Below are 12321 nucleotides of genomic sequence, written 5' to 3' on the forward strand. Positions count from 1 at the left end.
TCAATAACAAGAACAAATACTTTTGCTTTATTTTCCTCTTGCTATCATACTAAATAACAGACCTGCTGTAGCAAGTATAACTCATTTGGTATAATTTAAGAATTTCGAGAAATTCATTAACATTCTCAGGCCACTAGACCATTAAAGTAATTCATTATTATAGTACACATTAAAATGGTGCCTTCTTACAAACACTTTGGAAAACTGACAGTACATACTGAACACCAAATATATGCACACCCCATGACCCAACAACTCCACTCCCAGGTATATATTCAACAGAAATGCATATATACGCTCACCAAAAGACATGTATAAGAATGTTCTCCACAGCATTATTCATAATAGCCCAGAACTAGAAACCACTCAAATGCCCATCAATGGTAGAATGGATAAATTTTGTATATAATAAAAATAGATAATGAAATACTATTCAGCAATGAGAATGAATGAACTACAAATACATGCAACAATATGAATGAATCTCACTCTAGTAGGTTGAGTAATAGCCTCCTAAGATATCCAGGATTGAAGCCCTGGAACATGTAAATGTTATCGTATATGACCAAAGAGACCTTGTGGGTATGATTAAATTAAGGATCTTGAGATGGGGGATTATCCTGGATTATCCAGGTGGGCCCTAAATGTAGATGTAGAGGAATATCTGACTATAGAACAAGAGAAGATGATGTGATGATAAAAGCAGAAGCTTTGAACATGGAGGAAGAGCCCACAAGCCAAGGATTATAGGCAGACACTGGAAACTGAAAAAAAGACAAGGAAACAGATTTTCCACTCACAATTAATTTCCAGATTCAGGAACCAACCTCAGCTTTGGCCTAATGAAACTGATTTTGGACTTCTGATCTTCAGGACTGCAAGAGAATACATTTGTGTTGTTTTAAATCACTAAGTTTGTGATATTTTGTTACAGTGGCATCAGGAAACCAATCACTCACAAATATAATGATGAGCAAAAAAAGAGTGTATTATGTATGACTGCATTTACATAAAATAAAAGACAGGCAAAACTGATTTTAGAAGTCAGAATAGTAGTTACTTCTGTGGAGGAAGAAGAAGATAGTGCTGAGACAGGGGCAAAAGGAGAGATTCTGGGGTGTTCATAACACTCTGTTTCTTGATCTGAGGGCTGGCAAAATGAGTATGTTTAATTTGTGAAAACCCTTATTTATGTACTTACATGTATGGTATATGTAAATTTAAAAATTGATGCCTTTTCAACAATTATCTGATAATCTGCTGAAAAAGACATACATTCAAGGAGGTGGGGAAAATACTTACTAAACAATAACTTTATTTCTCAAAAACCGTAAAGATTTTGTTTCTCTCGCCAAAGGATTTAAAAAAATCTCAACAGAATGTAATAGTTAACTGCTAAAAAATAAGATAAGAGTAAAATACTGCTTAATTAGCTCTGTTATGCCTGCACCCTAGGACTGTAAATTACAAAAATACAAGTAAAACCACATTTTCTGAAATAACAGCAAACAGAGGAGAAAGTCAAGTACTATATACCAAATGACCAAAATGTCTTTTGGGCCTAGGATTCTTGAAACTAGTAAAAATGGTAATAACAGAAATCTCATGCCATTAATCTATACAGATCATTAAATATAAAAACAATTTATAAAACACATCAGATTTTATTGCTTGAAGAATACAGCATATGAAAATCACAAGAATGTCAAAATGAAAAGTCACTAGGATTTAAACATATAATACATTATCAGATGCAGTAAAATATTAATTAACCTGAACTCTGCATCAAAAAAAAAAGTATGGAAAAATATCTAAGTTGTTTACATAAGAAACAGATATACTTAAAATAGAAAGTATAAGGATGTTACAGTACAAGTTAGAAAAGCCAACACTTATTAACTTATTATTTCTTAGACTAGACTACCTTTGGTACTTAAACTTTTAAAAAAACAATCCCTTCTATTTTGTCCAAATGCACTTCATGGATTCAATACCAACTTCAACTCAAAACATTAATCAAGATTCACTTAGTTGTGGCATGGAAGAAGTGTATTTAATAAATGTATGACAATATTTCACTTTTTCTAAAACTGCGAAATATGATCATTAAGAAATCTAATACTTGTAAACTTTACTTATTTAGCTCTTCAATTAAAATTGGAATCCTGGCATCTGCAATCTATCTTTAGACCTGGTGAATATACAAATTTAAATGATTTGGCAACTGACATAGGAATTTAGATTACTTCATACTATCCTAAGTGGCTTTCCATTCTGTTTTCAAAATACAAACAATAGGCCAGTTCTTCAACACACTGGATTCCTATAAAAATCACTACCATACTTTATTTATTAGAACCAAATTAAAGCTTTTCCCTTGTAATGAGCAGGTTGAAACTATGTTTCATATAGGGCTGATCAATTATGATACACTTTCTTAAACAAAACAAAAACAATCATTTTTTAAAGCTCAATTATTATGGAGACAATGATGCCATTTCAAAAGGAAGCATTGGACACTCTAGGCCATCTAGTCAAGAAATTGTAAAAGTAATGCTAAAAACAAACAATAAGTAAACTATGACTACAAGTTAAATTACAAAAAAATCCGTCTTATAGCAAGCATGCTCATTAACTTTCATTTCTTTCCCCCAGCAAAGGTTTGAATATTCATGAACCTTAGTTAAACCAACGGAACCTAAGCAATTGTTTCACAAGTTCCAATAAACATGGATGGACTAAGCAAGTAATACTATTAACAATCATTGGAGTGAAATACTAAGAATCATGACAGTCCTCAAAACGGGACAGTCTTTGAAATGTAATAGTGTAGCTCAAGATGAATTATGCTATAATAAAACTTTAGTTTTTACCTCTACATAAAACAAAAACAAAATCAAAACATAACCTACCAAATTTTACAACTACTACTGAACATACTCATCCTAGTTTTTGAATGTCTTGTTTGAGACTTTTTAAAACAAGTATATTTATCTGAGCATATATATGTAGTGCCTGTATATATACTCATTTTAAAAGAGAAAAAATCCAAATACTACAGAACTGAACTCTTTGTTTTTTCACCAGCCTGATCTAATATCTACTGCATCACATAGCACCTCCCCCCCAATAATTTAAAATTCCCAATTTTTAGTTTAGTTAAAAGGGCAGAGGAAATGCAAATGAAGATTTAGAGCTTCTGTATAAATTTCACTGTATTTTTATAAACTTGAAGTTTTCTGTAACACTGTTTATTGATCAAATAAAGGACTCACTGCTATCTAAAATTTCATAAACATCATTAAAAATTCAAAATTGATATTATACTGAGCCTTAAATTTTCAATAGTTCGAAGAGACAGTTTTTACATGAATAGCACACAATAGATGAAACTTAACGGCAGACATCCCTAGAATACCAATGGCAAGTCCACCAAGATGCATACAAAATTACAGATAAGCATTTCTTTCACTGTTTTCTTGTGCAGGGAAAAACATTTATAGAGGAAATAGAAACTCAGCTGGTGAATTTCAGATATCATCATCATCTTCTTCATCCTGAGAAGATCCTGCCTGGTTGGATGCACTTGCTGAAGCAGCAGCAAGCTGTGCTTGTTGGGCAGCTTGCTGCATTTGAAGCCATTCCTGTTGGGCTAATTCTGCTTGTTGCTGTCTAGCCTAAACACAAAAAACATTAAAAAAAATAGTAATTTTTTAAAAAACCTATAACATGCACACTTTCATAAACTTAGTCATTATCAAATTTGGATATTTTCCAACCACGATATAGTTGTTGTACATCAGGACAACATGAACTCTATAAGAAAATATAATTAGAGATTGCTTCTTCTCAATTCTCTTAAGGAGAGTTTCCAAAACTTTCCATAAAAATTTTCAATAAAAGTTTCCTTTTATGCTACATAATGGTTCAACTGAAGAACCTAAAAAAGTTTAAAGAAAAATCACAACATTCACTCTTTGGTTCCTTTTCCCTGTGTTTCTCTCTCTTTTGTTTCACTTGATTCTTCTGTCCTCTTAACTCATAATTTTGACGTAAACACTTGCAATCTAAAAATTATTTCTGTGGCTTAAAAGTTTGCTAGTACAATACCTCTGTTAGGGAAAAGTATTGTACGTGAATGCACTAGCTACCTTGATATTTTTTTTAAGTTTCTATTACAGTTCCCTACTCTATAGATACATCTCTTTCTTCCTCTGTCCCTCTCCCCTCTCTCTGTAAATACACACGTAGGTACACACGAAGAACATACCCTTCCCACATACACACTAGTGAAAATTATCTATCCAGTACTGAATTTAAGTGGGATAATTAAAATCCATTCATTTGAAATATCCTCTATAAAAACCACCACAGGATTTGAGAAACCAAGATGCATACATATGCATTACATGCCCTACTGCACGAGCTAAGGCTCCTTCCCAATTTAATTTCATCCATTAGCAGAAAAACCACACCAAGAAGGGAAAAATGAACCTGTTTTTGAAAAGATCATATAATTTCCCATTAGAGTTTACCAAAACAATGTTGTTTCTCCATTTCTGTCTTTTCTCAGAATTATTCTTTAAGCCTGGCTCATACCCTCTTTTATGAATGGCCAATTGCTAGTCATCATTTAATACACACATCAGTTTTCAGTTTTTCTTGGTCCTTCTAGGTCACATTTTCTGCTCTTTTTCATATTCTGTAATTCTCTATGCATTCCCATACCTATCCATTTTGTTCTCTAATTATGTGAGTATACATCTTTTTTCTCCACTAGAGTGGAGAATAGAAAATGTTTCCATATTCATTGTTGCATTCCCAACATACAGGCCCCCAGTAGTTTCTGACTGGATGAATGTTTTGTGGGAAAACAATGAGGCTCAGCATAACCTTAAGATTTTACCATGTACATTCTTAACTTTTCTTAATAATCTGTCATGAATGTATTATCCAAACATTCCTAGGGGAGAATTACTATACTTAAAAAAAAATCATTTAGGGACTTCCCTGGTGGTGCAGTGGTTAAGAATCCGCCTGCCAATGCAGGGGACATGGATTCGAGCCCTGGTCCTGGAAGATCCCACATGCCTCGGAGCAACTAAGCCCGTGTGCCACAACTACTGAGCCTGCGCTCTAGAGTCTGCAAGCCACAACTACTGAGCCCGCGTGCCACAACTACTGAAGCCCGGGCGCCTAGAGCCCATGCTCTGCAACAAGAGAAGCCACCGCAATGAGAAGCCCGTGTACTGCAACGAAGAGGAACCCCCACTTGCCGCAACTAGAGAAAGCTGCGCTCAGCAACGAAGACCCAACGCAGCCAAAAATAAATAAATAAATTAAATTAATTTGTTTAATCTGTAATTTTTTAAAAAATCATTTAATTGTTACCAATTAAGTCCAAATTTCTCAGCCTAGAGTTCAGGACCCTCCAAATTACTGTCTGCCCCAATGTATTTCTCTAATATTCTTTCAAAACATTTGTTTTGTGCTCCAAAAAACCCAAAAAAACCCCTAGATAAACATAAAGTGTTTTCTAAATACACATCATACCCTCCCATTTTTGCTACCTTTACTCATGCTGATAGTCATTCTATTTGAAATCTGATTTTCACCTACTGAAATTCCACTCTTCCTTCAAGTCAAACTGAAATACTAGTTTCTCCATTAAGTTTGTTCCTGATTCCTTCCAGTATCATTCAGGGTCTAATCAGGAGACAGAAGTTACACTAGTTAGGGAAATAGAGAGAATGTCATATAAAAGACTATTAACCAAGTATAAAGGTGGTAACTAGGTAACTGAAAAGGCAAGAAATGAACACTAAGATATGTGGGTGGCAACTACAGGAAGCAGCCACCAACCCTAAAACTGGGGGAAAAAAGGGAAGAGGCTGGGATTTTTAAAACTTGGAAGCTTAGAGGAGCAACCCATGGAAATGAAACTTAGACTTCTGAAGAAGGGGCATAAATTGGCTGGTACTACTACCATCTCTGAGCTTAGAGGAGAGCCTCAAGGTTTGAGACCCAAATCCTTGAGGAAGGGGATGCATGTTCAGGCTGCTTCTGTATTAGAGAAACTGCAAACCAGATTCAGTTCCCACTACAGGAAAAAAATGATGCAGCCAGGGTGAAGCATTGGTGGGTTGCTCAAAGGAACTTGAAGCCAACTGAAAGTAAAAGAAAGGAACATGTGCCTTCTTCCACCCAGCCCTGTAATCTCCCTCTAGAGCCCCCTACTGGCAGCACAGTCTAAAGGAAGTCAGCTAGAAAACAGAAACGTGGTTTGCAGAGTACTGGGCCCAGTCTCAAAGCGGAACATAGAAAGGAGGGTTTCATGCTGAGATAATTGCTTAGTAACTGGCACACTCCTATATCATTAAAATCTAATGTGATATCTCTGTACTTGGGGATCTCTTTATATATTCCTCATGAGACTAGTCAACCTCATAATACAGCTGTTAATATACCCATATTACACCTTCCCTACAAAACAAAAACGTTTTTTGTGTTTGTTTAGGAAATTAAAGACCAGGTATTCTAGTAACTACTTCTACCCATTTTTATAAAGAAATATAGAAAATATTTCCATAACACACAGGCATGTTTACTTTTATGGCAGGAATACCCAGAGTTCAAAATAGACTAAGAACGCTTCACAGGAAATACTTGAAAATGGTAGGGCAAATCAAATATATCGATTTAATCAACTTAATAATACCTACTCTGTGGCCTAATCAACTATAAATAGATACAATTTTGTGGCACAGAAAAGATAATGCAAATAATTTCAAGTCTCTACACAGGTCTTACTGCAAAGTTGCTTTACCTTGTAGTTTGCTCAATGATCTACAAAGACATGTACTGGTTACACTAAAAATTTAACCTGACTTTTAGGTATCATCACCCCAAATCAGCACCCATACTTTTCTCTCTGAACATAAAAGCATTCCAGTGTCTTTAAAATCAATGTTGATTGGTAAATATTATTTGTATTCATTTCCACAAATTAAAAATTTCAGTGTATTTATTCTGCTTTCTTTTTTCCCCTTTTGCTTCTCACCCAATCCATCCCAAGTATTTTCCTTCTAAAATGGAAGAGTGAAAGAGAAGTAAGTAGGCATATACTTCCTAATTCACTTCTTCTGGAGATTTTCATTGTGTTTTAAGTTTCCCACTTCCACACACTAAAATAACTCATTTATAATTTACAGCTAACTTTAATCTCAACATATTAGAGATTACCTCCTTTTCAAATATTTGCTGCTAACAGTGAAAGATAGCTTCAAATGAGGCTGCTATTGTGTTGGCATGTAAAATAAAGTCTAAATGATTAAGTGAAATGAAAGTTATGAAAAAGATGTTATAATAATTTATCAGTTCCTTTTATATTTAAGACTAAAGTACTTTATGCTCTAGGAAAAGTACTAAGCAGCTGCTATAATTTTACTTCTCTTCTGATTTTTCTCACAATAGCAAAGAAATACTAGGGTATTTTCACCTATAGGTCAGGGCAAGAAAGAAGGGAGATAAGGGGAAAGAAACAAAACAAAACAGATGACAAGGGTAGAGAGCTGAAGACAGATATGGCAGTCAGTTATTTTTCATTCATCTTTTTGCCCTAGAAATGATAAAGCATGTTCATTTCACTTAAAAGTTCCAAAATAAATTTAAGCAAACAAAATGGTGGCTAGAATATTAGCACAGTATTGTAGAAAGAGCACAGGTTTTGGAGTCAAAAGGTACTTACCCTTTCATTTGTTTAAGTCAATCCTTCCCAGTACTAAGCTTCATAATGATAGGAACCATGTCTCTTTTTAATACTGTTAGAAGCCTAGCACCTAACACTATATCGGGTAAATAGTGAAGACTTTAATAAATATCTGTAGAACAAATGATCTGATCTCATGCAAGCTTCTCTATCTCTGAGTCTGTTTCTTAAGGCGTAAATGGGCATAGTAAAATTTGTATTACTCGTTAAGAACTCTGCAAAGTATATAAAGTATTTAGCAGAGCATCTTTTTCCTTTTATCAAATATTTCCTTTGGCACCCTGTAGGTGATCTGCAATAGTAGAGACTCAATAAATAATAGCCATTAGCTTTTTTTTTTTAAGACATCATGCTATTGCATGCCTCTTTTTTTTTTTTTTAAATAAATTTATTTATTTATTTATGGCTGTGTTGGGTCTTCGTTTCTGTACACGGGCTTTCTCTAGTTGCAGAGAGCAGGGGCTACTCTTCATTGCAGGGCGTGGGCTTCTCATTGCGGTGGCTTCTCTTGTTGCAGAGCACAGGCTCTACGCGCACGGGCTTCAGCAGCTGTGGCACATGGGCTCAGTAGTTGTGGCTTTTGGACTCTAGAGTGCAGGCTCAGTAGTTGTGGTGCACGGGCTTAGTTGCTCCGCAGCATGTGGGATCTTCCTGGACCACGGCTCGAACCCATGTCCCCTGCTTTGGCAGGCAGATTCTTAACCACTGAACCACCAGGGAAGTCTGCCATTAGCTTTTAAAAAAAATTATCACTCCTCATTTGGTACCTCATATTCATATGGATTATAACACTGTTTGCATGTGCTCATGCCTGCCTCAAAGGCTTTTCCACTTTAGCACCTATTTCATAGGTTGTTTTGAGGATTAAATGAAATAATACTGGTAAATTACTTGGCAACATGATTAACACATGTTTAGAACTCAAATGTTGGTAAGCTTTTATCTTCCTTATTAGTTTAAATGGTATCTGCTGTCTAGTGCTTGATAGCACTTAAAATTCAAATGCTTTTAAATATAAACCAAACTGGTTGTTATGACTGCAAAGAGATCAGTTATGGTACTAATCTGGAAGAGATGACCTAAAATGGTATTTCCCAGTTCTAATGGTAATTACAGTAACTGGTAGCAATTCTTACCTCTTCTATTCAAACCAAACCTGTCTTTCAATTTCAAATGAGAAGCCAGAACTTTGTAGGGAAAAAAACAACATCATCTTCTCCCCTCTTTTTTTTTTAATAATGGTGAATAGGTTCTTTAACCTCCTCGAACCTCAGAATTGTAATCTGGAAGATCAAGGTTGAAGTAAATGATTTTCAAAAGTCTCTCCTACCCCTAGAGTTCTGTGCTTCCTTGACTTACCAACCCAACTCAGTCATCCATTCAACAAATAGTTATTGAATACTCCCCCTGTGCTAGTTACCATGTTAGGTGGGTGCTAGAGATACAATTAATAATGGGTCCTGCCCTCAGGGAGCTTACAGACTAATGGTAGGGACAGACATTTATAAATGACCACACAGCTCTATTCCCATGATGAAATAAGTATCTCTATGGAACTGAAACACTCCATATTTTACATCCTTTTTGCCATAGAACAACCTCTGGCCCAACGATTTAGGTCTAACTTTCAAGATCTTCCCACTGGAAAGTCAGTCAAATGCTTTATTTCAAAAAAGTATTTACATATAGACAGTTTGCTTGAGCAATCTGAACATTTTAGTAGTACCCAAAAATGGAATGGATTATTTTTTAAGCTGTTATCATAAATTTTCAAGTTCATAATTCCTTGCCCCTGCCTTTGCAGGGTAGGTGGGGAGGAGGTACAGAGAAGAGAAGGTAAAAATGCCATTAAGGTACCTCAGCCCCAGCCGATAAATTTTGCCTTGAACAGTGATTTGCATTCTTAATAATCAGGTTATTAAGCTCTCAGTCTTATGTGGAGTAAATATTCAGTCACATTCAAGAATCACTGTACTCTGTAACTGTCTTCTCCCCAGCTTCAAGGAACCTGGTAGAGAAGAAGGAAACGCCAATTTTTCTCTCTCAATTTCTTCCTCTTGTTCTTGCCCTACATACCTGTAGGTATTCTAGGCGTTGCATCCCATGCCTGAGTGGAAAGGACTGATGGAAAGCTTTTTTGTGTTGGTCTTTGCCATCAGCATGGGGTACGCGTGCATACTGGTTGTAGTGTCTGTTCACTCCATGTGGAAGCTGTGCTGTGTGGGCTTCTGCTTCCCCTTATCCTCATCCCTAGGTATTTTTTTTTATTAGGTAATAAATGTTGCCAGCCTTTGTTGCCTCTGCTATAACACCAAGGCACAGTGAACCATGGGGAGAACACGAGGGGTGAGATATACTATAGCAGTCATCTTTGGAAAATATGATCTTCCACAGAGGATGGCTCCAAAATGTATTACAGAGCTTGCTTCTATTTTGCCACCAAGGGGAACTGGAAGGGAATGAGGAAGGTACCCAGGATTCTAAGGATGGGCCAAGGCAGGCCCAGAAGATGGTACAGAGATAACATTGGGGAAATTCTAAGAGGCTAGCCACAAATTCCATTCAGTCCCAGCTCCCTGTGGTCCCCTCCTTTCTTAAAAAATAAAGGGATATTAGTACTTGTTGCTAATCCTTCACAGACTGGACATTAGAACTGTGACAAGCAAGAAAGGAGAAAAGTTTTCTCCCTTTCTCTGCTCCACTGGCCCTTCAAAGTTTTTAAGATTAGAATGTTTTAAAGGTGTATTAAAGACCTAATTTCACTACAAAGTAGATGTTAATCAGATTTTTCTTATATGCCATTCATCTAAAAATGTGATACAATATTTTCTCACCAGTCTATCATTTTAAATCTTAAGAATGTTTAGGTATACTTTTCATGCTTTTAAATGGCCATTCTGCCTGAAAAAACATCAAAATAAAATCTCAGTAGTTATTTGGAGTTGTTCTCCTCAGAAAACAGGCTGCTGCAAATATTTGCTTTTATATAAAGTAAAAAACTAGCCAGACCTAACATCAGACTCTATGATCAATCAGCCAGAGAAAGAAAAATTGGGGGGTACGTATGTTGACTAAGGAAATGATTTTAGAAACCAGTATGATTTGTTAGCAAAAAGGGTCAGATTCAGATGAAAATAATTTAAAACGTGTTACTTACTTTTGCAAATAATTCCTGTTGCTGTCTCAATAACTCTTCTTCAGGAATGCCAAGGTTTTCCAAACGAGAACTGGCCTTTCTTCTTTTTAATGCTACTGTCTTGCATTCTTGTAAGACTTCTTTTACTTCACTGATATAAGAGCCAAAGCCTAAACTTTCTAGTGCTGGGAAAATGAAAATATGAAAACATGAAAAAGTGGTAAAACACAACTTTTTCTCTCACCTATGGAACATTAAGTTTGGTGAGGGTTTTGGGCTGGGGGTTGGAGGGGAAGGTTGTTGCTTTCTAATAATTTTACCTATTTTATAGCTGCATAACAATCATTGGTATGGCTAAGACAAAATATTTTATCAAACTTTCTTAATATTAGATGGCAAATTAGTTAAAACTTAAGGAACATTTCAAGGCACTGGCCTTCACTTTTCCTTTTCTTTCTAATTTTTTAAAAACCAAAGCATTTCCTGGAGGAAAAAAAAAGTCCAATGTAAGAACATGTGGTTTTAGTAAGAAAACATTTTTCCTATACCACTCATAGTAAATCAACCATTAAGTCATCACTTTCTCAAAGAATACAAAAAAAGCAAATATTTGGAATATATTTGTTAATAAAACATATTTTGTACCATTTGGCTTAGAAAAAGTAGGCTGGTAACACATGCTCTAACTTTCAGTAGGATAAGATGAAAGAATAGATAAGTTCTTTTGTCTAATATACCAACAGGAAACTAGTATTTTTAGCAAAGACACTCAAACTGCCAAGTTTAAGAAACACTGGTGGAAAGAGCTTATGAAATTCAGCATTTATATTCAACCAAAGTTTCCCTTGAAAATAAAACTTAACAGGAAACACTATAAAAATATTTTAAATGACATGGCAGAAAAACTGGGATAAAGGAAGACTATAAGGATAGAAGAAACATTAACAAAAAATTCTCTCCCTTTATTTTTTCACATTTAGAAGAAAAATTTGTAAGAAAAAAAGGCCTTCTGTAATCCAGAAAGACAAAGCATAAAATTTCCTTTTGGCTCACGGTATTTAAAATCATATAGTTTTCTAAATGCTAAGGCCCCAAAATCATATTTTGCCTTCTGAGCCAATGATGAAATATAGGTGGTGAAAAACACAGTAAATGAACTTAAGTTAGTTCATCAGTTCTTACAGTCTTTCAACAACTATGATGAGCCAGACTCCCTCAGTAAAGATGCCCTAAGTTCCAACTTTAAAAATTTGCTCTTCAAGAATACCAAATATACCTTTAAAATCTACATTCCCATATAAGCTGTGGTTTTTAAGGCATTTTGAATGACTTACAACTTTACTTATTTCATATATTAAGCTGTTTTCATCAACCGTCTTTAGAAATAATGTGATGCCAAAAAGCAGACTGCTATTCC

At 35.2% G+C, this 12321-nt stretch overlaps 1 protein-coding gene across 1 annotated transcript in view; it reads right to left on the reverse strand.

Annotated features, from left to right (window-relative positions):
• Positions 1-12321, reverse strand: part of DR1 (down-regulator of transcription 1) — a 22596-nt gene continuing 10275 nt past the window's right edge. The window contains exons 2-3 of the mRNA XM_082386622.1: positions 10926-11089; positions 1-3677 (exon numbers count right to left, since the gene is read on the reverse strand). Coding sequence (XP_082242748.1) covers positions 3531-3677; positions 10926-11089 — 311 coding nt within the window. The 3' untranslated portion in view covers positions 1-3530. The remainder of the gene's footprint in view (positions 3678-10925; positions 11090-12321) is intronic.

The sequence above is a fragment of the Balaenoptera borealis genome (assembly GCF_965194805.1).
Source record: "Balaenoptera borealis genome assembly, chromosome: 1".
Lineage (NCBI taxonomy): Eukaryota > Metazoa > Chordata > Mammalia > Artiodactyla > Balaenopteridae > Balaenoptera > Balaenoptera borealis.